Genomic DNA, 26169 nt, shown 5'->3' with positions numbered 1-26169 from the left:
TCCAGCCTGTCGAGGGCCCTCTGGACGGCAGCGCAACCCCCTGGTGTATCAGCCGCTCCTCCCAGTTTTGTATCATCAGCAAACTCGCTGAGGGGCCTGTCTGTCTGTCTGCCTGCCTACCCATCATCCGGATCGTTAATTAGGATGTTGAACAGGATCGGGCCCAGCATTGACCCCCGGGGTCCACCGCTCGTTCCTGGCCTCCAACTAGACTTCATGCCACTGATCACCACCCGCTGGGCCCAGCTGTTCAGCCAGATTTCAACCCACCCCACTGTCCGCTCATCCAGCCCCTACTTCATCAGCTTCTCTACGAGGATCTTACGGGAGACGGTGTCAAAAGCCTTCCTGAAGCCTAGGTAGACACTATCCGCTGCTCCATCTTTCTTATAAGCCCCCTTCAAGTATTGAAAGGCCGCAATAAGGTCTCCCCGGAGCCTTCTCTTCTCCTCAGCCTTTCGTCATAGGAGGAGAGGTGTTCCAGCCCTCTGACCATTTTCGTGGCCCTCCTCTGGACCCGCTCTAACAGGTCCACGTCTGTCTTGTACTGGGGACCCCAGAGCTGGGCGCAGGACTCCAGGTGGGCTCTCACGAGAGCGGAGTAGAGGGGGAGAATCACCTCCCTCGACCTGCTGGCCACGCTCCTGTTTACGCGGCCCAGGATTCGATTGGCTTTCTGGCCTGCAAGCGCACACTGCCAGCTCGTATCCAATTTTTCGTCCACCGGTACCCCCGAGCCCTTCTCTGCAGGACTGCTCTCAACCCATTCATCACCCAGTCTGTACTGATATCGGGGACTGCCCCGACCCAGGCGCAGGACCTTGCCCTTGGCCTTGTGGAACTTCACGAGGATCGCACGGGCCCACTTCTCCAGCCCGTCAAGGCCCCTCTGGATGGCATCCCTTCCCTCTAGAGTATCAGCTGCACCACTCAGCTTGGCGTCGTCCGCAACCTCGCAGAGGGCGCGCTCAATCCCACTAGCTATGTCATTGATGAAGATATTAAACGGTATTAAACACTACAGGGAGACCTCATCGCTCTCTACAACTACCTGAAAGGAGGTCGTAGCGAGGTGGGGCTCGGTCTCTTTTCCCAAGTAACAAGCGATAGGACGAGAGGAAACGGCCCCAAGTTGCGCCAGGGGAGGTTTAGATTGGGTATTAGGAAAAATTTCTTCACCGAAAGGGTTGTCGAGCATTGGGGCAGGCCGCAGAGGCAAGTGGTTGAGTTACCATCCCTGGAGGTATTTAAAAGACGTGTAGACGTGGTGCTCAGGGACGTGGTTGAGTGGTGGACCTGGCAGCGTTAGGTTAACGGTTGGACTCGATGATCTTAAAGGTCTTTTCCAACCTAAACGATCCTATGCTTCTTGACCGGCTGCCAAGGGTCCACCCAGCTGCCCCTCTTCCACAGGACAGGGGGAGAAAAGAGGATGAAAAAGTTCCTTCTGGAAATATCCACCTGCCAGATCCACAGGCAGCAGGGAAATATCGGCCCTCATAGTGCTGCGCTTTGGAGCTGTAGCTAGAAGGGCGTTGATAACACACCCATGTTTCAGCAGCGCTCCCACAGCATGGAGGCTGTCTCTCCAACCACCCCACCCCCAAAGTCCAGTAAGCTGGGGGTGGGCAAGAGGTTGGGAGGGGACAGAGCCAGGACAGCTGACCCAAAGTGACAGAGAGAGCTATTCCACTGTGCTATGGAAGCACCACAGCTGCCACTCAGAGCGACTGTTTTCTCCTACCGCCTCCCTCCTCACCAGAAAAGGGATATCGACGCGGCCTTATCACACGGCCATCGATAAAGCGCTCCAACAGGAGTTGGATGCTCCCAACACATTGCGCTGTGCCGAAACCACCCTCGCACGGCACGCCTGTAGCGTCACATACAGTATTTTCTAAAGTTTTAGCAGCAGCCCACGCTGGCTTTATGTACATTTGCGTACCACTTCCAAAAAGCTAAGCGCCTGCTTCCTGCAAGACGCAGGAGACTGCCAAGCGGTTCCAGCGTCACGCTTCAAGTGACTGGGCAAATCGCTATCTATCTACAGAACACCGTTAGCAGACTGAAACATTCCACATACTTACACTCCGGGGAGACACCGTTTTAACTTGCAGAACTATTCCCCTCAGTAAGACGCACCAGACAGAGGTGATATCCCCATGCTAAGTCTTTATTGTGCAACTGCTGCTCAAAGCTTTTATTACCTTCCACAGGCACACGTCACAAAAAATTAGACATCAACAGTGGCTAGACTGACGGGCAACAGACGAAATCCATTCGGTGGCGATTTGTACACGTGCAGCAACTCCTGTGGTGCAAAAATCTTAGCCAGGCGGCCAGCCCAACTGACGGCCACCCAGAATACGTAGATGTACGTGACAGACAGGCTGCCCACCCTCGGGCCCTTCGTCCGCAACCGTCCGGAATCCATTGGTCAGGCCCAGGTGAGCAGCACGCTTCTTGCCAACAATCACTAGATGCCCAAGAAGCTGGAGAAGGAAGTACAAAACCATAAATAAATAAAATCAAAAGCCACACGCAAAGAGGGGAGAGGGCAGGGAGGGAAGGCATGAGAGCAGAGAACCACCCAGAGAAACCAGTTCGCCAATTCCTAGCAATTCAACCATTGCGCTTCAAATTACTGTCTGTCCGCCTGCAACTGACATTTTCCAAGCAAAGCTACAAAGACCAAGTAGGCACACTGGGGGGGGGGGGGGCGGGGGAAAGAGCCACGCAATTTTTTTCAGGCTCGACGGCAACGGACTACAAAACGGCCACAGAAGCTAAGCTCGTCTCCGGGTTCAAGCCCCCATTATACCTTCGGGCAACATAAGCCATTCGGGCGGAAAAGAAACTTTAGGCTGTCTTTGCATGGGTTGACAAAGCCTTTCAACTTGACTTTCAGAGCTAAGAGCAAAGCACCCGGCACCTCTCAACCAGCTTTGCCCTTCCTCAGCCCTGACCTGCCAAAAACCCCAAGCCCTCTTCTCCGCATTAGAAGAAGTACTGCTGCTCTTACTCCAAACCACGACAACAGGCACGACTGCGCCCCAAAACAACACCGCATTTTGCACCAGAAGTACATACCCAGGGACGAGCATTGCTTTATATCACTACTTTTAGTCAAAAAGCTCAATCCCGTTGCAAGCTAGAGGCAAAGGATTATAGCGCCAGAAAACCCCAAACAGCCTACTGTGCCCTATCAAGGGGGAAAGGGGGGGATGGGAAAGAGTCCAGTAAATTCGGAACTAATTACAGGTACAGTTTAGCGTACAGAACGCTTCCACGGTACTTACAGATTCGCCAGAATCTTCTGCTTCAGATAACCTGATAATTGGCTCCTTCGGCATGACCAGGACAAGCGTCGGAGCTTGGGGTGAAAGATCGTGGAACGCGAGGCGCTGGAGGAAGAGTATAAAACAGTTAAAACGCAATTGGCTTCAGAGAAAGGTAATAGCTTCAGCAAATCAGTATGCCCCACTGAACTCGTACAGAAGCAGATCACCAGATACCCCAAACACAAGCCGAAACGCTGATTTCTCTTACGCGATGTTAGTACTTTCTATTAACTCATTACGGTCACTGCTCAGACGTTCGCTGTTTACATACATACGCGCGTGCGTACGCACACCGGGAAGCCCCGAGGAGACTGACTGCGTGTGCTTAATCTAAGGTTTCAAGACTATCCTCCTACACGAGGCAGGACCACTCCCACCCCTCGGCAGCAGCAGCAGCAGCAAACTTTGCACGACTTGCGGTGCCAAAGGGATATCACGCGGCAAACGTCTGCGGCTGCCGCCAAGTGCGTTACCGTCAGAGGCCCTCCTCTGCGCGCGCGCACGCACGACACGGTGGGGCTGGGAACCGAGGCGAGCCGGACAGCACCAGCAACCCAGTACGCGCCGCGGCAGCCGGGGAAGGGGGGGGGGGGGGCACCGAAGAAGCGCGATGTTTTAGGGATGGTGCAGTAGAGAGCGCCACAACCCAGAAAGGCCCCGCCCGTCCCCCGTCCCTCCCTCCCTCCCTCCCTCCAGCCACCCGCAGCAACGCCGCCACCCGCCCTGCCGCGCTCCCGGGCACCGCGCAACGGGTCCTCGGCTCAGGGTGCCTGCGAGCGCGGGGGGAGGGGCGAGGGGGGGAAGGGAAGGGGACGGGAGGGGAGGGCAGGGAAAGGGAACCGCGCACAGAGCAAAGCCGCGGCTACCTCCTCGTCCTCGTCGATGACGTTGGCGGGGAAGCGCCTTGCCGATGACCTTTCCGAAGACAGAAGCGGCGCCACCGGGCCGGGCGGCCCGCGCCCCGAGAATCTCGTCAGCCACGACAACGCCCCTTGTCGCCCCCGCGCTTCCTCCACTCGGCCAGGCCCTCCGCGGCGCCCATTGGGCCGCCAGATCGCCGCCGGCCGATCCCGCGTCTCGACTGGCTGTCTCGTCTGTCGTTTTCGCTTGTCCTCGCCCCCTCGGCGGGTCCGCCCTCGCCGACCTGGTGCTTACCGGGGCTCGGGGAGTTTGCGTGCCCTCGGGGCGCGGAGGGATCCGGCCTGGGGGTGGAGGGATCTGTGCCGTGTAGTGCTGCGACCCCGTGGGCGGGCAACGAGGTCTCAGAAGAGGCTGTTGTAGCTAGAAGGACTATTTATTGTTATTTATTACCGCATCGAGTCCGCCCCAAACGTGCTTGTGGCTTTTTGGTGCTGCTCCCTCCAGTCAAACGACTGCTTTTGCCAGGGCAGGGCAGGGCAGGCCAGGCCTTAACTTTTCAGAACGTTTCGCAGAACCAACAGAAGCTGCTCGAAATTGTTCCCTGAAAGCCCCGCTTCAATTGCAGACGTTTCTAAGCTGCACGCCTCCTGGGAGAAAATAAAATACAAAGCGTGTGTTCGGCACTGGTGGCTCGAGGGCTGGAGGGCAGATCAAGCTAGGATTTGCGCTAAGCTGGGTAGGAGGCTTTTAGAAAAACAGGCGGTGCCCCCAAAGCCGCCCAAGGGTGGTCTGTGGTGCCCTGCACCCCCGGGGACAGCGAGCAATTCGATTGGGCTACACAACTGTGTTGTAACATATATAAACCCTGCTTGCCTCTATATCGGGCCAAGGATATCCTTAGCCTTCTTTGCGGCAAGGGCACGTTGTCGGCTCACGTTCAACTTGGTGTCCACCGGGAGCCCCCCACGTCCTTTTCTGCAAAGCTGCTTTCCAGCCGGTCGGCCTCCAGCATATACTGGTGCATGGGGTTGTTCCTCCCCAGGTGCAGGACCTTGCGCTTCCCCTTGTTGAACCCCACGAGGCTCCTGCCTGCCCGTTTCTCCAGCCTGTCGAGGGCCCTCTGGACGGCAGCGCAACCCCCTGGTGTATCAGCCGCTCCTCCCAGTTTTGTATCATCAGCAAACTCGCTGAGGGGCCTGTCTGTCTGTCTGCCTGCCTACCCATCATCCGGATCGTTAATTAGGATGTTGAACAGGATCGGGCCCAGCATTGACCCCCGGGGTCCACCGCTCGTTCCTGGCCTCCAACTAGACTTCATGCCACTGATCACCACCCGCTGGGCCCAGCTGTTCAGCCAGATTTCAACCCACCCCACTGTCCGCTCATCCAGCCCCTACTTCATCAGCTTCTCTACGAGGATCTTACGGGAGACGGTGTCAAAAGCCTTCCTGAAGGCTAGGTAGACACTATCCGCTGCTCCATCTTTCTTATAAGCCCCCTTCAAGTATTGAAAGGCCGCAATAAGGTCTCCCCGGAGCCTTCTCTTCTCCTCAGCCTTTCGTCATAGGAGGAGAGGTGTTCCAGCCCTCTGACCATTTTCGTGGCCCTCCTCTGGACCCGCTCTAACAGGTCCACGTCTGTCTTGTACTGGGGACCCCAGAGCTGGGCGCAGGACTCCAGGTGGGCTCTCACGAGAGCGGAGTAGAGGGGGAGAATCACCTCCCTCGACCTGCTGGCCACGCTCCTGTTTACGCGGCCCAGGATTCGATTGGCTTTCTGGCCTGCAAGCGCACACTGCCAGCTCGTATCCAATTTTTCGTCCACCGGTACCCCCGAGCCCTTCTCTGCAGGACTGCTCTCAACCCATTCATCACCCAGTCTGTACTGATATCGGGGACTGCCCCGACCCAGGCGCAGGACCTTGCCCTTGGCCTTGTGGAACTTCACGAGGATCGCACGGGCCCACTTCTCCAGCCCGTCAAGGCCCCTCTGGATGGCATCCCTTCCCTCTAGAGTATCAGCTGCACCACTCAGCTTGGCGTCGTCCGCAACCTCGCAGAGGGCGCGCTCAATCCCACTAGCTATGTCATTGATGAAGATATTAAACGGTATTAAACACTACAGGGAGACCTCATCGCTCTCTACAACTACCTGAAAGGAGGTCGTAGCGAGGTGGGGCTCGGTCTCTTTTCCCAAGTAACAAGCGATAGGACGAGAGGAAACGGCCCCAAGTTGCGCCAGGGGAGGTTTAGATTGGGTATTAGGAAAAATTTCTTCACCGAAAGGGTTGTCGAGCATTGGGGCAGGCCGCAGAGGCAAGTGGTTGAGTTACCATCCCTGGAGGTATTTAAAAGACGTGTAGACGTGGTGCTCAGGGACGTGGTTGAGTGGTGGACCTGGCAGCGTTAGGTTAACGGTTGGACTCGATGATCTTAAAGGTCTTTTCCAACCTAAACGATCCTATGCTTCTTGACCGGCTGCCAAGGGTCCACCCAGCTGCCCCTCTTCCACAGGACAGGGGGAGAAAAGAGGATGAAAAAGTTCCTTCTGGAAATATCCACCTGCCAGATCCACAGGCAGCAGGGAAATATCGGCCCTCATAGTGCTGCGCTTTGGAGCTGTAGCTAGAAGGGCGTTGATAACACACCCATGTTTCAGCAGCGCTCCCACAGCATGGAGGCTGTCTCTCCAACCACCCCACCCCCAAAGTCCAGTAAGCTGGGGGTGGGCAAGAGGTTGGGAGGGGACAGAGCCAGGACAGCTGACCCAAAGTGACAGAGAGAGCTATTCCACTGTGCTATGGAAGCACCACAGCTGCCACTCAGAGCGACTGTTTTCTCCTACCGCCTCCCTCCTCACCAGAAAAGGGATATCGACGCGGCCTTATCACACGGCCATCGATAAAGCGCTCCAACAGGAGTTGGATGCTCCCAACACATTGCGCTGTGCCGAAACCACCCTCGCACGGCACGCCTGTAGCGTCACATACAGTATTTTCTAAAGTTTTAGCAGCAGCCCACGCTGGCTTTATGTACATTTGCGTACCACTTCCAAAAAGCTAAGCGCCTGCTTCCTGCAAGACGCAGGAGACTGCCAAGCGGTTCCAGCGTCACGCTTCAAGTGACTGGGCAAATCGCTATCTATCTACAGAACACCGTTAGCAGACTGAAACATTCCACATACTTACACTCCGGGGAGACACCGTTTTAACTTGCAGAACTATTCCCCTCAGTAAGACGCACCAGACAGAGGTGATATCCCCATGCTAAGTCTTTATTGTGCAACTGCTGCTCAAAGCTTTTATTACCTTCCACAGGCACACGTCACAAAAAATTAGACATCAACAGTGGCTAGACTGACGGGCAACAGACGAAATCCATTCGGTGGCGATTTGTACACGTGCAGCAACTCCTGTGGTGCAAAAATCTTAGCCAGGCGGCCAGCCCAACTGACGGCCACCCAGAATACGTAGATGTACGTGACAGACAGGCTGCCCACCCTCGGGCCCTTCGTCCGCAACCGTCCGGAATCCATTGGTCAGGCCCAGGTGAGCAGCACGCTTCTTGCCAACAATCACTAGATGCCCAAGAAGCTGGAGAAGGAAGTACAAAACCATAAATAAATAAAATCAAAAGCCACACGCAAAGAGGGGAGAGGGCAGGGAGGGAAGGCATGAGAGCAGAGAACCACCCAGAGAAACCAGTGTGCCAATTCCTAGCAATTCAACCATTGCGCTTCAAATTACTGTCTGTCCGCCTGCAACTGACATTTTCCAAGCAAAGCTACAAAGACCAAGTAGGCACACTGGGGGGGGGCGGGGGAAAGAGCCACGCAATTTTTTTCAGGCTCGACGGCAACGGACTACAAAACGGCCACAGAAGCTAAGCTCGTCTCCGGGTTCAAGCCCCCATTATACCTTCGGGCAACATAAGCCATTCGGGCGGAAAAGAAACTTTAGGCTGTCTTTGCATGGGTTGACAAAGCCTTTCAACTTGACTTTCAGAGCTAAGAGCAAAGCACCCGGCACCTCTCAACCAGCTTTGCCCTTCCTCAGCCCTGACCTGCCAAAAACCCCAAGCCCTCTTCTCCGCATTAGAAGTACTGCTGCTCTTACTCCAAACCATGACAACAGGCATCAGACTGCGCCCCAAAACAACACCGCATTTTGCACCAGAAGTACATACCCAGGGACGAGCATTGCTTTATATCACTACTTTTAGTCAAAAAGCTCAATCCCGTTGCAAGCTAGAGGCAAAGGATTATAGCGCCAGAAAACCCCAAACAGCCTACTGTGCCCTATCAAGGGGGAAAGGGGGGGATGGGAAAGAGTCCAGTAAATTCGGAACTAATTACAGGTACAGTTTAGCGTACAGAACGCTTCCACGGTACTTACAGATTCGCCAGAATCTTCTGCTTCAGATAACCTGATAATTGGCTCCTTCGGCATGACCAGGACAAGCGTCGGAGCTTGGGGTGAAAGATCGTGGAACGCGAGGCGCTGGAGGAAGAGTATAAAACAGTTAAAACGCAATTGGCTTCAGAGAAAGGTAATAGCTTCAGCAAATCAGTATGCCCCACTGAACTCGTACAGAAGCAGATCACCAGATACCCCAAACACAAGCCGAAACGCTGATTTCTCTTACGCGATGTTAGTACTTTCTATTAACTCATTACGGTCACTGCTCAGACGTTCGCTGTTTACATACATACGCGCGTGCGTACGCACACCGGGAAGCCCCGAGGAGACTGACTGCGTGTGCTTAATCTAAGGTTTCAAGACTATCCTCCTACACGAGGCAGGACCACTCCCACCCCTCGGCAGCAGCAGCAGCAAACTTTGCACGACTTGCGGTGCCAAAGGGATATCACGCGGCAAACGTCTGCGGCTGCCGCCAAGTGCGTTACCGTCAGAGGCCCTCCTCTGCGCGCGCGCACGCACGACACGGTGGGGCTGGGAACCGAGGCGAGCCGGACAGCACCAGCAACCCAGTACGCGCCGCGGCAGCCGGGGAAGGGGGGGGGGGGGGCACCGAAGAAGCGCGATGTTTTAGGGATGGTGCAGTAGAGAGCGCCACAACCCAGAAAGGCCCCGCCCGTCCCCCGTCCCTCCCTCCCTCCCTCCCTCCAGCCACCCGCAGCAACGCCGCCACCCGCCCTGCCGCGCTCCCGGGCACCGCGCAACGGGTCCTCGGCTCAGGGTGCCTGCGAGCGCGGGGGGAGGGGCGAGGGGGGGAAGGGAAGGGGACGGGAGGGGAGGGCAGGGAAAGGGAACCGCGCACAGAGCAAAGCCGCGGCTACCTCCTCGTCCTCGTCGATGACGTTGGCGGGGAAGCGCCTTGCCGATGACCTTTCCGAAGACAGAAGCGGCGCCACCGGGCCGGGCGGCCCGCGCCCCGAGAATCTCGTCAGCCACGACAACGCCCCTTGTCGCCCCCGCGCTTCCTCCACTCGGCCAGGCCCTCCGCGGCGCCCATTGGGCCGCCAGATCGCCGCCGGCCGATCCCGCGTCTCGACTGGCTGTCTCGTCTGTCGTTTTCGCTTGTCCTCGCCCCCTCGGCGGGTCCGCCCTCGCCGACCTGGTGCTTACCGGGGCTCGGGGAGTTTGCGTGCCCTCGGGGCGCGGAGGGATCCGGCCTGGGGGTGGAGGGATCTGTGCCGTGTAGTGCTGCGACCCCGTGGGCGGGCAACGAGGTCTCAGAAGAGGCTGTTGTAGCTAGAAGGACTATTTATTGTTATTTATTACCGCATCGAGTCCGCCCCAAACGTGCTTGTGGCTTTTTGGTGCTGCTCCCTCCAGTCAAACGACTGCTTTTGCCAGGGCAGGGCAGGGCAGGCCAGGCCTTAACTTTTCAGAACGTTTCGCAGAACCAACAGAAGCTGCTCGAAATTGTTCCCTGAAAGCCCCGCTTCAATTGCAGACGTTTCTAAGCTGCACGCCTCCTGGGAGAAAATAAAATACAAAGCGTGTGTTCGGCACTGGTGGCTCGAGGGCTGGAGGGCAGATCAAGCTAGGATTTGCGCTAAGCTGGGTAGGAGGCTTTTAGAAAAACAGGCGGTGCCCCCAAAGCCGCCCAAGGGTGGTCTGTGGTGCCCTGCACCCCCGGGGACAGCGAGCAATTCGATTGGGCTACACAACTGTGTTGTAACATATATAAACCCTGCTTGCCTCTATATCGGGCCAAGGATATCCTTAGCCTTCTTTGCGGCAAGGGCACGTTGTCGGCTCACGTTCAACTTGGTGTCCACCGGGAGCCCCCCACGTCCTTTTCTGCAAAGCTGCTTTCCAGCCGGTCGGCCTCCAGCATATACTGGTGCATGGGGTTGTTCCTCCCCAGGTGCAGGACCTTGCGCTTCCCCTTGTTGAACCCCACGAGGCTCCTGCCTGCCCGTTTCTCCAGCCTGTCGAGGGCCCTCTGGACGGCAGCGCAACCCCCTGGTGTATCAGCCGCTCCTCCCAGTTTTGTATCATCAGCAAACTCGCTGAGGGGCCTGTCTGTCTGTCTGCCTGCCTACCCATCATCCGGATCGTTAATTAGGATGTTGAACAGGATCGGGCCCAGCATTGACCCCCGGGGTCCACCGCTCGTTCCTGGCCTCCAACTAGACTTCATGCCACTGATCACCACCCGCTGGGCCCAGCTGTTCAGCCAGATTTCAACCCACCCCACTGTCCGCTCATCCAGCCCCTACTTCATCAGCTTCTCTACGAGGATCTTACGGGAGACGGTGTCAAAAGCCTTCCTGAAGGCTAGGTAGACACTATCCGCTGCTCCATCTTTCTTATAAGCCCCCTTCAAGTATTGAAAGGCCGCAATAAGGTCTCCCCGGAGCCTTCTCTTCTCCTCAGCCTTTCGTCATAGGAGGAGAGGTGTTCCAGCCCTCTGACCATTTTCGTGGCCCTCCTCTGGACCCGCTCTAACAGGTCCACGTCTGTCTTGTACTGGGGACCCCAGAGCTGGGCGCAGGACTCCAGGTGGGCTCTCACGAGAGCGGAGTAGAGGGGGAGAATCACCTCCCTCGACCTGCTGGCCACGCTCCTGTTTACGCGGCCCAGGATTCGATTGGCTTTCTGGCCTGCAAGCGCACACTGCCAGCTCGTATCCAATTTTTCGTCCACCGGTACCCCCGAGCCCTTCTCTGCAGGACTGCTCTCAACCCATTCATCACCCAGTCTGTACTGATATCGGGGACTGCCCCGACCCAGGCGCAGGACCTTGCCCTTGGCCTTGTGGAACTTCACGAGGATCGCACGGGCCCACTTCTCCAGCCCGTCAAGGCCCCTCTGGATGGCATCCCTTCCCTCTAGAGTATCAGCTGCACCACTCAGCTTGGCGTCGTCCGCAACCTCGCAGAGGGCGCGCTCAATCCCACTAGCTATGTCATTGATGAAGATATTAAACGGTATTAAACACTACAGGGAGACCTCATCGCTCTCTACAACTACCTGAAAGGAGGTCGTAGCGAGGTGGGGCTCGGTCTCTTTTCCCAAGTAACAAGCGATAGGACGAGAGGAAACGGCCCCAAGTTGCGCCAGGGGAGGTTTAGATTGGGTATTAGGAAAAATTTCTTCACCGAAAGGGTTGTCGAGCATTGGGGCAGGCCGCAGAGGCAAGTGGTTGAGTTACCATCCCTGGAGGTATTTAAAAGACGTGTAGACGTGGTGCTCAGGGACGTGGTTGAGTGGTGGACCTGGCAGCGTTAGGTTAACGGTTGGACTCGATGATCTTAAAGGTCTTTTCCAACCTAAACGATCCTATGCTTCTTGACCGGCTGCCAAGGGTCCACCCAGCTGCCCCTCTTCCACAGGACAGGGGGAGAAAAGAGGATGAAAAAGTTCCTTCTGGAAATATCCACCTGCCAGATCCACAGGCAGCAGGGAAATATCGGCCCTCATAGTGCTGCGCTTTGGAGCTGTAGCTAGAAGGGCGTTGATAACACACCCATGTTTCAGCAGCGCTCCCACAGCATGGAGGCTGTCTCTCCAACCACCCCACCCCCAAAGTCCAGTAAGCTGGGGGTGGGCAAGAGGTTGGGAGGGGACAGAGCCAGGACAGCTGACCCAAAGTGACAGAGAGAGCTATTCCACTGTGCTATGGAAGCACCACAGCTGCCACTCAGAGCGACTGTTTTCTCCTACCGCCTCCCTCCTCACCAGAAAAGGGATATCGACGCGGCCTTATCACACGGCCATCGATAAAGCGCTCCAACAGGAGTTGGATGCTCCCAACACATTGCGCTGTGCCGAAACCACCCTCGCACGGCACGCCTGTAGCGTCACATACAGTATTTTCTAAAGTTTTAGCAGCAGCCCACGCTGGCTTTATGTACATTTGCGTACCACTTCCAAAAAGCTAAGCGCCTGCTTCCTGCAAGACGCAGGAGACTGCCAAGCGGTTCCAGCGTCACGCTTCAAGTGACTGGGCAAATCGCTATCTATCTACAGAACACCGTTAGCAGACTGAAACATTCCACATACTTACACTCCGGGGAGACACCGTTTTAACTTGCAGAACTATTCCCCTCAGTAAGACGCACCAGACAGAGGTGATATCCCCATGCTAAGTCTTTATTGTGCAACTGCTGCTCAAAGCTTTTATTACCTTCCACAGGCACACGTCACAAAAAATTAGACATCAACAGTGGCTAGACTGACGGGCAACAGACGAAATCCATTCGGTGGCGATTTGTACACGTGCAGCAACTCCTGTGGTGCAAAAATCTTAGCCAGGCGGCCAGCCCAACTGACGGCCACCCAGAATACGTAGATGTACGTGACAGACAGGCTGCCCACCCTCGGGCCCTTCGTCCGCAACCGTCCGGAATCCATTGGTCAGGCCCAGGTGAGCAGCACGCTTCTTGCCAACAATCACTAGATGCCCAAGAAGCTGGAGAAGGAAGTACAAAACCATAAATAAATAAAATCAAAAGCCACACGCAAAGAGGGGAGAGGGCAGGGAGGGAAGGCATGAGAGCAGAGAACCACCCAGAGAAACCAGTTCGCCAATTCCTAGCAATTCAACCATTGCGCTTCAAATTACTGTCTGTCCGCCTGCAACTGACATTTTCCAAGCAAAGCTACAAAGACCAAGTAGGCACACTGGGGGGGGGGGGGGCGGGGGAAAGAGCCACGCAATTTTTTTCAGGCTCGACGGTAACGGACTACAAAACGGCCACAGAAGCTAAGCTCGTCTCCGGGTTCAAGCCCCCATTATACCTTCGGGCAACATAAGCCATTCGGGCGGAAAAGAAACTTTAGGCTGTCTTTGCATGGGTTGACAAAGCCTTTGAACTTGACTTTCAGAGCTAAGAGCAAAGCACCCGGCACCTCTCAACCAGCTTTGCCCTTCCTCAGCCCTGACCTGCCAAAAACCCCAAGCCCTCTTCTCCGCATTAGAAGAAGTACTGCTGCTCTTACTCCAAACCATGACAACAGGCATCAGACTGCGCCCCAAAACAACACCGCATTTTGCACCAGAAGTACATACCCAGGGACGAGCATTGCTTTATATCACTACTTTTAGTCAAAAAGCTCAATCCCGTTGCAAGCTAGAGGCAAAGGATTATAGCGCCAGAAAACCCCAAACAGCCTACTGTGCCCTATCAAGGGGGAAAGGGGGGGATGGGAAAGAGTCCAGTAAATTCGGAACTAATTACAGGTACAGTTTAGCGTACAGAACGCTTCCACGGTACTTACAGATTCGCCAGAATCTTCTGCTTCAGATAACCTGATAATTGGCTCCTTCGGCATGACCAGGACAAGCGTCGGAGCTTGGGGTGAAAGATCGTGGAACGCGAGGCGCTGGAGGAAGAGTATAAAACAGTTAAAACGCAATTGGCTTCAGAGAAAGGTAATAGCTTCAGCAAATCAGTATGCCCCACTGAACTCGTACAGAAGCAGATCACCAGATACCCCAAACACAAGCCGAAACGCTGATTTCTCTTACGCGATGTTAGTACTTTCTATTAACTCATTACGGTCACTGCTCAGACGTTCGCTGTTTACATACATACGCGCGTGCGTACGCACACCGGGAAGCCCCGAGGAGACTGACTGCGTGTGCTTAATCTAAGGTTTCAAGACTATCCTCCTACACGAGGCAGGACCACTCCCACCCCTCGGCAGCAGCAGCAGCAGCAAACTTTGCACGACTTGCGGTGCCAAAGGGATATCACGCGGCAAACGTCTGCGGCTGCCGCCAAGTGCGTTACCGTCAGAGGCCCTCCTCTGCGCGCGCGCACGCACGACACGGTGGGGCTGGGAACCGAGGCGAGCCGGACAGCACCAGCAACCCAGTACGCGCCGCGGCAGCCGGGGAAGGGGGGGGGGGGCACCGAAGAAGCGCGATGTTTTAGGGATGGTGCAGTAGAGAGCGCCACAACCCAGAAAGGCCCCGCCCGTCCCCCGTCCCTCCTTCCCTCCCTCCCTCCCTCCAGCCACCCGCAGCAACGCCGCCACCCGCCCTGCCGCGCTCCCGGGCACCGCGCAACGGGTCCTCGGCTCAGGGTGCCTGCGAGCGCGGGGGGAGGGGCGAGGGGGGGAAGGGAAGGGGACGGGAGGGGAGGGCAGGGAAAGGGAACCGCGCACAGAGCAAAGCCGCGGCTACCTCCTCGTCCTCGTCGATGACGTTGGCGGGGAAGCGCCTTGCCGATGACCTTTCCGAAGACAGAAGCGGCGCCACCGGGCCGGGCGGCCCGCGCCCCGAGAATCTCGTCAGCCACGACAACGCCCCTTGTCGCCCCCGCGCTTCCTCCACTCGGCCAGGCCCTCCGCGGCGCCCATTGGGCCGCCAGATCGCCGCCGGCCGATCCCGCGTCTCGACTGGCTGTCTCGTCTGTCGTTTTCGCTTGTCCTCGCCCCCTCGGCGGGTCCGCCCTCGCCGACCTGGTGCTTACCGGGGCTCGGGGAGTTTGCGTGCCCTCGGGGCGCGGAGGGATCCGGCCTGGGGGTGGAGGGATCTGTGCCGTGTAGTGCTGCGACCCCGTGGGCGGGCAACGAGGTCTCAGAAGAGGCTGTTGTAGCTAGAAGGACTATTTATTGTTATTTATTACCGCATCGAGTCCGCCCCAAACGTGCTTGTGGCTTTTTGGTGCTGCTCCCTCCAGTCAAACGACTGCTTTTGCCAGGGCAGGGCAGGGCAGGCCAGGCCTTAACTTTTCAGAACGTTTCGCAGAACCAACAGAAGCTGCTCGAAATTGTTCCCTGAAAGCCCCGCTTCAATTGCAGACGTTTCTAAGCTGCACGCCTCCTGGGAGAAAATAAAATACAAAGCGTGTGTTCGGCACTGGTGGCTCGAGGGCTGGAGGGCAGATCAAGCTAGGATTTGCGCTAAGCTGGGTAGGAGGCTTTTAGAAAAACAGGCGGTGCCCCCAAAGCCGCCCAAGGGTGGTCTGTGGTGCCCTGCACCCCCGGGGACAGCGAGCAATTCGATTGGGCTACACAACTGTGTTGTAACATATATAAACCCTGCTTGCCTCTATATCGGGCCAAGGATATCCTTAGCCTTCTTTGCGGCAAGGGCACGTTGTCGGCTCACGTTCAACTTGGTGTCCACCGGGAGCCCCCCACGTCCTTTTCTGCAAAGCTGCTTTCCAGCCGGTCGGCCTCCAGCATATACTGGTGCATGGGGTTGTTCCTCCCCAGGTGCAGGACCTTGCGCTTCCCCTTGTTGAACCCCACGAGGCTCCTGCCTGCCCGTTTCTCCAGCCTGTCGAGGGCCCTCTGGACGGCAGCGCAACCCCCTGGTGTATCAGCCGCTCCTCCCAGTTTTGTATCATCAGCAAACTCGCTGAGGGGCCTGTCTGTCTGTCTGCCTGCCTACCCATCATCCGGATCGTTAATTAGGATGTTGAACAGGATCGGGCCCAGCATTGACCCCCGGGGTCCACCGCTCGTTCCTGGCCTCCAACTAGACTTCATGCCACTGATCACCACCCGCTGGGCCCAGCTGTTCAGCCAGATTTCAACCCACCCCACTGTCCGCTCATCCAGCCCCTACTTCATCAGCTTCTCTACGAGGATCTTACGGGAGACGGTGTCAAAAGCCTTCCTGAAGGCTAGGTAGACACTATCCGCTGCTCCATCTTTCTTATAAGCCCCCTTCAAGTATTGAAAGGCCGCAATAAGGTCTCCCCGGAGCCTTCTCTTCTCCTCAGCCTTTCGTCATAGGAGGAGAGGTGTTCCAGCCCTCTGACCATTTTCGTGGCCCTCCTCTGGACCCGCTCTAACAGGTCCACGTCTGTCTTGTACTGGGGACCCCAGAGCTGGGCGCAGGACTCCAGGTGGGCTCTCACGAGAGCGGAGTAGAGGGGGAGAATCACCTCCCTCGACCTGCTGGCCACGCTCCTGTTTACGCGGCCCAGGATTCGATTGGCTTTCTGGCCTGCAAGCGCACACTGCCAGCTCGTATCCAATTTTTCGTCCACCGGTACCCCCGAGCCCTTCTCTGCAGGACTGCTCTCAACCCATTCATCACCCAGTCTGTACTGATATCGGGGACTGCCCCGACCCAGGCGCAGGACCTTGCCCTTGGCCTTGTGGAACTTCACGAGGATCGCACGGGCCCACTTCTCCAGCCCGTCAAGGCCCCTCTGGATGGCATCCCTTCCCTCTAGAGTATCAGCTGCACCACTCAGCTTGGCGTCGTCCGCAACCTCGCAGAGGGCGCGCTCAATCCCACTAGCTATGTCATTGATGAAGATATTAAACGGTATTAAACACTACAGGGAGACCTCATCGCTCTCTACAACTACCTGAAAGGAGGTCGTAGCGAGGTGGGGCTCGGTCTCTTTTCCCAAGTAACAAGCGATAGGACGAGAGGAAACGGCCCCAAGTTGCGCCAGGGGAGGTTTAGATTGGGTATTAGGAAAAATTTCTTCACCGAAAGGGTTGTCGAGCATTGGGGCAGGCCGCAGAGGCAAGTGGTTGAGTTACCATCCCTGGAGGTATTTAAAAGACGTGTAGACGTGGTGCTCAGGGACGTGGTTGAGTGGTGGACCTGGCAGCGTTAGGTTAACGGTTGGACTCGATGATCTTAAAGGTCTTTTCCAACCTAAACGATCCTATGCTTCTTGACCGGCTGCCAAGGGTCCACCCAGCTGCCCCTCTTCCACAGGACAGGGGGAGAAAAGAGGATGAAAAAGTTCCTTCTGGAAATATCCACCTGCCAGATCCACAGGCAGCAGGGAAATATCGGCCCTCATAGTGCTGCGCTTTGGAGCTGTAGCTAGAAGGGCGTTGATAACACACCCATGTTTCAGCAGCGCTCCCACAGCATGGAGGCTGTCTCTCCAACCACCCCACCCCCAAAGTCCAGTAAGCTGGGGGTGGGCAAGAGGTTGGGAGGGGACAGAGCCAGGACAGCTGACCCAAAGTGACAGAGAGAGCTATTCCACTGTGCTATGGAAGCACCACAGCTGCCACTCAGAGCGACTGTTTTCTCCTACCGCCTCCCTCCTCACCAGAAAAGGGATATCGACGCGGCCTTATCACACGGCCATCGATAAAGCGCTCCAACAGGAGTTGGATGCTCCCAACACATTGCGCTGTGCCGAAACCACCCTCGCACGGCACGCCTGTAGCGTCACATACAGTATTTTCTAAAGTTTTAGCAGCAGCCCACGCTGGCTTTATGTACATTTGCGTACCACTTCCAAAAAGCTAAGCGCCTGCTTCCTGCAAGACGCAGGAGACTGCCAAGCGGTTCCAGCGTCACGCTTCAAGTGACTGGGCAAATCGCTATCTATCTACAGAACACCGTTAGCAGACTGAAACATTCCACATACTTACACTCCGGGGAGACACCGTTTTAACTTGCAGAACTATTCCCCTCAGTAAGACGCACCAGACAGAGGTGATATCCCCATGCTAAGTCTTTATTGTGCAACTGCTGCTCAAAGCTTTTATTACCTTCCACAGGCACACGTCACAAAAAATTAGACATCAACAGTGGCTAGACTGACGGGCAACAGACGAAATCCATTCGGTGGCGATTTGTACACGTGCAGCAACTCCTGTGGTGCAAAAATCTTAGCCAGGCGGCCAGCCCAACTGACGGCCACCCAGAATACGTAGATGTACGTGACAGACAGGCTGCCCACCCTCGGGCCCTTCGTCCGCAACCGTCCGGAATCCATTGGTCAGGCCCAGGTGAGCAGCACGCTTCTTGCCAACAATCACTAGATGCCCAAGAAGCTGGAGAAGGAAGTACAAAACCATAAATAAATAAAATCAAAAGCCACACGCAAAGAGGGGAGAGGGCAGGGAGGGAAGGCATGAGAGCAGAGAACCACCCAGAGAAACCAGTTCGCCAATTCCTAGCAATTCAACCATTGCGCTTCAAATTACTGTCTGTCTGCCTGCAACTGACATTTTCCAAGCAAAGCTACAAAGACCAAGTAGGCACACTGGGGGGGGGGGGGCGGGGGAAAGAGCCACGCAATTTTTTTCAGGCTCGACGGTAACGGACTACAAAACGGCCACAGAAGCTAAGCTCGTCTCCGGGTTCAAGCCCCCATTATACCTTCGGGCAACATAAGCCATTCGGGCGGAAAAGAAACTTTAGGCTGTCTTTGCATGGGTTGACAAAGCCTTTGAACTTGACTTTCAGAGCTAAGAGCAAAGCACCCGGCACCTCTCAACCAGCTTTGCCCTTCCTCAGCCCTGACCTGCCAAAAACCCCAAGCCCTCTTCTCCGCATTAGAAGAAGTACTGCTGCTCTTACTCCAAACCATGACAACAGGCATCAGACTGCGCCCCAAAACAACACCGCATTTTGCACCAGAAGTACATACCCAGGGACGAGCATTGCTTTATATCACTACTTTTAGTCAAAAAGCTCAATCCCGTTGCAAGCTAGAGGCAAAGGATTATAGCGCCAGAAAACCCCAAACAGCCTACTGTGCCCTATCAAGGGGGAAAGGGGGGGATGGGAAAGAGTCCAGTAAATTCGGAACTAATTACAGGTACAGTTTAGCGTACAGAACGCTTCCACGGTACTTACAGATTCGCCAGAATCTTCTGCTTCAGATAACCTGATAATTGGCTCCTTCGGCATGACCAGGACAAGCGTCGGAGCTTGGGGTGAAAGATCGTGGAACGCGAGGCGCTGGAGGAAGAGTATAAAACAGTTAAAACGCAATTGGCTTCAGAGAAAGGTAATAGCTTCAGCAAATCAGTATGCCCCACTGAACTCGTACAGAAGCAGATCACCAGATACCCCAAACACAAGCCGAAACGCTGATTTCTCTTACGCGATGTTAGTACTTTCTATTAACTCATTACGGTCACTGCTCAGACGTTCGCTGTTTACATACATACGCGCGTGCGTACGCACACCGGGAAGCCCCGAGGAGACTGACTGCGTGTGCTTAATCTAAGGTTTCAAGACTATCCTCCTACACGAGGCAGGACCACTCCCACCCCTCGGCAGCAGCAGCAGCAGCAAACTTTGCACGACTTGCGGTGCCAAAGGGATATCACGCGGCAAACGTCTGCGGCTGCCGCCAAGTGCGTTACCGTCAGAGGCCCTCCTCTGCGCGCGCGCACGCACGACACGGTGGGGCTGGGAACCGAGGCGAGCCGGACAGCACCAGCAACCCAGTACGCGCCGCGGCAGCCGGGGAAGGGGGGGGGGGGCACCGAAGAAGCGCGATGTTTTAGGGATGGTGCAGTAGAGAGCGCCACAACCCAGAAAGGCCCCGCCCGTCCCCCGTCCCTCCCTCCCTCCCTCCAGCCACCCGCAGCAACGCCGCCACCCGCCCTGCCGCGCTCCCGGGCACCGCGCAACGGGTCCTCGGCTCAGGGTGCCTGCGAGCGCGGGGGGAGGGGCGAGGGGGGGAAGGGAAGGGGACGGGAGGGGAGGGCAGGGAAAGGGAACCGCGCACAGAGCAAAGCCGCGGCTACCTCCTCGTCCTCGTCGATGACGTTGGCGGGGAAGCGCCTTGCCGATGACCTTTCCGAAGACAGAAGCGGCGCCACCGGGCCGGGCGGCCCGCGCCCCGAGAATCTCGTCAGCCACGACAACGCCCCTTGTCGCCCCCGCGCTTCCTCCACTCGGCCAGGCCCTCCGCGGCGCCCATTGGGCCGCCAGATCGCCGCCGGCCGATCCCGCGTCTCGACTGGCTGTCTCGTCTGTCGTTTTCGCTTGTCCTCGCCCCCTCGGCGGGTCCGCCCTCGCCGACCTGGTGCTTACCGGGGCTCGGGGAGTTTGCGTGCCCTCGGGGCGCGGAGGGATCCGGCCTGGGGGTGGAGGGATCTGTGCCGTGTAGTGCTGCGACCCCGTGGGCGGGCAACGAGGTCTCAGAAGAGGCTGTTGTAGCTAGAAGGACTATTTATTGTTATTTATTACCGCATCGAGTCCGCCCCAAACGTGCTTGTGGCTTTTTGGTGCTGCTCCCTCCAGTCAAACGACTGCTTTTGCCAGGGCAGGGCAGGGCAGGGCAGGGCAGGGCAGGCCTTAACTTTTCAGAACGTTTCGCAGAACCAACAGAAGCTGCTCGAAATTGTTCCCTGAAAGCCCCGCTTCAATTGCAGACGTTTCTAAGCTGCACGCCTCCTGGGAGAAAATAAAATACAAAGCGTGTGTTCGGCACTGGTGGCTCGAGGGCTGGAGGGCAGATCAAGCTAGGATTTGCGCTAAGCTGGGTAGGAGGCTTTTAGAAAAACAGGCGGTGCCCCCAAAGCCGCCCAAGGGTGGTCTGTGGTGCCCTGCACCCCCGGGGACAGCGAGCAATTCGATTGGGCTACACAACTGTGTTGTAACATATATAAACCCTGCTTGCCTCTATATCGGGCCAAGGATATCCTTAGCCTTCTTTGCGGCAAGGGCACGTTGTCGGCTCACGTTCAACTTGGTGTCCACCGGGAGCCCCCCACGTCCTTTTCTGCAAAGCTGCTTTCCAGCCGGTCGGCCTCCAGCATATACTGGTGCATGGGGTTGTTCCTCCCCAGGTGCAGGACCTTGCGCTTCCCCTTGTTGAACCCCACGAGGCTCCTGCCTGCCCGTTTCTCCAGCCTGTCGAGGGCCCTCTGGACGGCAGCGCAACCCCCTGGTGTATCAGCCGCTCCTCCCAGTTTTGTATCATCAGCAAACTCGCTGAGGGGCCTGTCTGTCTGTCTGCCTGCCTACCCATCATCCGGATCGTTAATTAGGATGTTGAACAGGATCGGGCCCAGCATTGACCCCCGGGGTCCACCGCTCGTTCCTGGCCTCCAACTAGACTTCATGCCACTGATCACCACCCGCTGGGCCCAGCTGTTCAGCCAGATTTCAACCCACCCCACTGTCCGCTCATCCAGCCCCTACTTCATCAGCTTCTCTACGAGGATCTTACGGGAGACGGTGTCAAAAGCCTTCCTGAAGGCTAGGTACACACTATCCGCTGCTCCATCTTTCTTATAAGCCCCCTTCAAGTATTGAAAGGCCGCAATAAGGTCTCCCCGGAGCCTTCTCTTCTCCTCAGCCTTTCGTCATAGGAGGAGAGGTGTTCCAGCCCTCTGACCATTTTCGTGGCCCTCCTCTGGACCCGCTCTAACAGGTCCACGTCTGTCTTGTACTGGGGACCCCAGAGCTGGGCGCAGGACTCCAGGTGGGCTCTCACGAGAGCGGAGTAGAGGGGGAGAATCACCTCCCTCGACCTGCTGGCCACGCTCCTGTTTACGCGGCCCAGGATTCGATTGGCTTTCTGGCCTGCAAGCGCACACTGCCAGCTCGTATCCAATTTTTCGTCCACCGGTACCCCCGAGCCCTTCTCTGCAGGACTGCTCTCAACCCATTCATCACCCAGTCTGTACTGATATCGGGGACTGCCCCGACCCAGGCGCAGGACCTTGCCCTTGGCCTTGTGGAACTTCACGAGGATCGCACGGGCCCACTTCTCCAGCCCGTCAAGGCCCCTCTGGATGGCATCCCTTCCCTCTAGAGTATCAGCTGCACCACTCAGCTTAGCGTCGTCCGCAACCTTGCAGAGGGCGCGCTCAATCCCACTAGCTATGTCATTGATGAAGATATTAAACGGTATTAAACACTACAGGGAGACCTCATCGCTCTCTACAACTACCTGAAAGGAGGTCGTAGCGAGGTGGGGCTCGGTCTCTTTTCCCAAGTAACAAGCGATAGGACGAGAGGAAACGGCCCCAAGTTGCGCCAGGGGAGGTTTAGATTGGGTATTAGGAAAAATTTCTTCACCGAAAGGGTTGTCGAGCATTGGGGCAGGCCGCAGAGGCAAGTGGTTGAGTTACCATCCCTGGAGGTATTTAAAAGACGTGTAGACGTGGTGCTCAGGGACGTGGTTGAGTGGTGGACCTGGCAGCGTTAGGTTAACGGTTGGACTCGATGATCTTAAAGGTCTTTTCCAACCTAAACGATCCTATGCTTCTTGACCGGCTGCCAAGGGTCCACCCAGCTGCCCCTCTTCCACAGGACAGGGGGAGAAAAGAGGATGAAAAAGTTCCTTCTGGAAATATCCACCTGCCAGATCCACAGGCAGCAGGGAAATATCGGCCCTCATAGTGCTGCGCTTTGGAGCTGTAGCTAGAAGGGCGTTGATAACACACCCATGTTTCAGCAGCGCTCCCACAGCATGGAGGCTGTCTCTCCAACCACCCCACCCCCAAAGTCCAGTAAGCTGGGGGTGGGCAAGAGGTTGGGAGGGGACAGAGCCAGGACAGCTGACCCAAAGTGACAGAGAGAGCTATTCCACTGTGCTATGGAAGCACCACAGCTGCCACTCAGAGCGACTGTTTTCTCCTACCGCCTCCCTCCTCACCAGAAAAGGGATATCGACGCGGCCTTATCACACGGCCATCGATAAAGCGCTCCAACAGGAGTTGGATGCTCCCAACACATTGCGCTGTGCCGAAACCACCCTCGCACGGCACGCCTGTAGCGTCACATACAGTATTTTCTAAAGTTTTAGCAGCAGCCCACGCTGGCTTTATGTACATTTGCGTACCACTTCCAAAAAGCTAAGCGCCTGCTTCCTGCAAGACGCAGGAGACTGCCAAGCGGTTCCAGCGTCACGCTTCAAGTGACTGGGCAAATCGCTATCTATCTACAGAACACCGTTAGCAGACTGAAACATTCCACATACTTACACTCCGGGGAGACACCGTTTTAACTTGCAGAACTATTCCCCTCAGTAAGACGCACCAGACAGAGGTGATATCCCCATGCTAAGTCTTTATTGTGCAACTGCTGCTCAAAGCTTTTATTACCTTCCACAGGCACACGTCACAAAAAATTAGACATCAACAGTGGCTAGACTGACGGGCAACAGACGAAATCCATTCGGTGGCGATTTGTACACGTGCAGCAACTCCTGTGGTGCAAAAATCTTAGCCAGGCGGCCAGCCCAACTGACGGCCACCCAGAATACGTAGATGTACGTGACAGACAGGCTGCCCACCCTCGGGCCCTTCATCCGCAACCGTCCGGAATCCATTGGTCAGGCCCAGGTGAGCAGCACGCTTCTTGCCAACAATCACTAGATGCCCAAGAAGCTGGAGAAGGAAGTACAAAACCATAAATAAATAAAATCAAAAGCCACACGCAAAGAGGGGAGAGGGCAGGGAGGGAAGGCATGAGAGCAGAGAACCACCCAGAGAAACCAGTGTGCCAATTCCTAGCAATTCAACCATTGCGCTTCAAATTACTGTCTGTCCGCCTGCAACTGACATTTTCCAAGCAAAGCTACAAAGACCAAGTAGGCACACTGGGGGGGGGGGGGGCGGGGGAAAGAGCCACGCAATTTTTTTCAGGCTCGACGGTAACGGACTACAAAACGGCCACAGAAGCTAAGCTCGTCTCCGGGTTCAAGCCCCCATTATACCTTCGGGCAACATAAGCCATTCGGGCGGAAAAGAAACTTTAGGCTGTCTTTGCATGGGTTGACAAAGCCTTTGAACTTGACTTTCAGAGCTAAGAGCAAAGCACCCGGCACCTCTCAACCAGCTTTGCCCTTCCTCAGCCCTGACCTGCCAAAAACCCCAAGCCCTCTTCTCCGCATTAGAAGAAGTACTGCTGCTCTTACTCCAAACCATGACAACAGGCATCAGACTGCGCCCCAAAACAACACCGCATTTTGCACCAGAAGTACATACCCAGGGACGAGCATTGCTTTATATCACTACTTTTAGTCAAAAAGCTCAATCCCGTTGCAAGCTAGAGGCAAAGGATTATAGCGCCAGAAAACCCCAAACAGCCTACTGTGCCCTATCAAGGGGGAAAGGGGGGGATGGGAAAGAGTCCAGTAAATTCGGAACTAATTACAGGTACAGTTTAGCGTACAGAACGCTTCCACGGTACTTACAGATTCGCCAGAATCTTCTGCTTCAGATAACCTGATAATTGGCTCCTTCGGCATGACCAGGACAAGCGTCGGAGCTTGGGGTGAAAGATCGTGGAACGCGAGGCGCTGGAGGAAGAGTATAAAACAGTTAAAACGCAATTGGCTTCAGAGAAAGGTAATAGCTTCAGCAAATCAGTATGCCCCACTGAACTCGTACAGAAGCAGATCACCAGATACCCCAAACACAAGCCGAAACGCTGATTTCTCTTATGCGATGTTAGTACTTTCTATTAACTCATTACGGTCACTGCTCAGACGTTCGCTGTTTACATACATACGCGCGTGCGTACGCACACCGGGAAGCCCCGAGGAGACTGACTGCGTGTGCTTAATCTAAGGTTTCAAGACTATCCTCCTACACGAGGCAGGACCACTCCCACCCCTCGGCAGCAGCAGCAGCAGCAAACTTTGCACGACTTGCGGTGCCAAAGGGATATCACGCGGCAAACGTCTGCGGCTGCCGCCAAGTGCGTTACCGTCAGAGGCCCTCCTCTGCGCGCGCGCACGCACGACACGGTGGGGCTGGGAACCGAGGCGAGCCGGACAGCACCAGCAACCCAGTACGCGCCGCGGCAGCCGGGGAAGGGGGGGGGGGGCACCGAAGAAGCGCGATGTTTTAGGGATGGTGCAGTAGAGAGCGCCACAACCCAGAAAGGCCCCGCCCGTCCCCCGTCCCTCCCTCCCTCCCTCCAGCCACCCGCAGCAACGCCGCCACCCGCCCTGCCGCGCTCCCGGGCACCGCGCAACGGGTCCTCGGCTCAGGGTGCCTGCGAGCGCGGGGGGAGGGGCGAGGGGGGGAAGGGAAGGGGACGGGAGGGGAGGGCAGGGAAAGGGAACCGCGCACAGAGCAAAGCCGCGGCTACCTCCTCGTCCTCGTCGATGACGTTGGCGGGGAAGCGCCTTGCCGATGACCTTTCCGAAGACAGAAGCGGCGCCACCGGGCCGGGCGGCCCGCGCCCCGAGAATCTCGTCAGCCACGACAACGCCCCTTGTCGCCCCCGCGCTTCCTCCACTCGGCCAGGCCCTCCGCGGCGCCCATTGGGCCGCCAGATCGCCGCCGGCCGATCCCGCGTCTCGACTGGCTGTCTCGTCTGTCGTTTTCGCTTGTCCTCGCCCCCTCGGCGGGTCCGCCCTCGCCGACCTGGTGCTTACCGGGGCTCGGGGAGTTTGCGTGCCCTCGGGGCGCGGAGGGATCCGGCCTGGGGGTGGAGGGATCTGTGCCGTGTAGTGCTGCGACCCCGTGGGCGGGCAACGAGGTCTCAGAAGAGGCTGTTGTAGCTAGAAGGACTATTTATTGTTATTTATTACCGCATCGAGTCCGCCCCAAACGTGCTTGTGGCTTTTTGGTGCTGCTCCCTCCAGTCAAACGACTGCTTTTGCCAGGGCAGGGCAGGGCAGGCCAGGCCTTAACTTTTCAGAACGTTTCGCAGAACCAACAGAAGCTGCTCGAAATTGTTCCCTGAAAGCCCCGCTTCAATTGCAGACGTTTCTAAGCTGCACGCCTCCTGGGAGAAAATAAAATACAAAGCGTGTGTTCGGCACTGGTGGCTCGAGGGCTGGAGGGCAGATCAAGCTAGGATTTGCGCTAAGCTGGGTAGGAGGCTTTTAGAAAAACAGGCGG

The 26169-nt window shown here is 56.5% G+C and overlaps 2 protein-coding genes across 2 annotated transcripts; both read right to left on the bottom strand.

The window, feature by feature from the left end:
• Positions 1 to 2327: 2327 nt before the first annotated feature.
• Positions 2328 to 4447, bottom strand: LOC309601951 (adenosine 5'-monophosphoramidase HINT1-like; the record flags this gene model as incomplete). The annotated part of the gene is made up of 3 exons (XM_082335210.1): positions 2328 to 2492; positions 3300 to 3404; positions 4208 to 4447. Coding segments are annotated over 3 exons (510 nt in total), but the record flags the coding sequence as incomplete, so codon positions are not given.
• A 13781-nt stretch (positions 4448 to 18228) lies between these two features.
• On the bottom strand, positions 18229 to 20343 carry LOC309601950 (adenosine 5'-monophosphoramidase HINT1-like; the record flags this gene model as incomplete). Its single annotated transcript, XM_082335209.1, has 3 exons — positions 18229 to 18393; positions 19202 to 19306; positions 20104 to 20343. Coding segments are annotated over 3 exons (510 nt in total), but the record flags the coding sequence as incomplete, so codon positions are not given.
• Positions 20344 to 26169: the final 5826 nt, after the last annotated feature.

This window comes from Platalea leucorodia (genome assembly GCF_965183815.1).
Source record: "Platalea leucorodia genome assembly, chromosome: W".
NCBI classification, from domain to species: domain Eukaryota; kingdom Metazoa; phylum Chordata; class Aves; order Pelecaniformes; family Threskiornithidae; genus Platalea; species Platalea leucorodia.
Note: the sequence above shows the minus strand (reverse complement) of the source record. Positions and strands in the feature narration are given on the sequence as shown.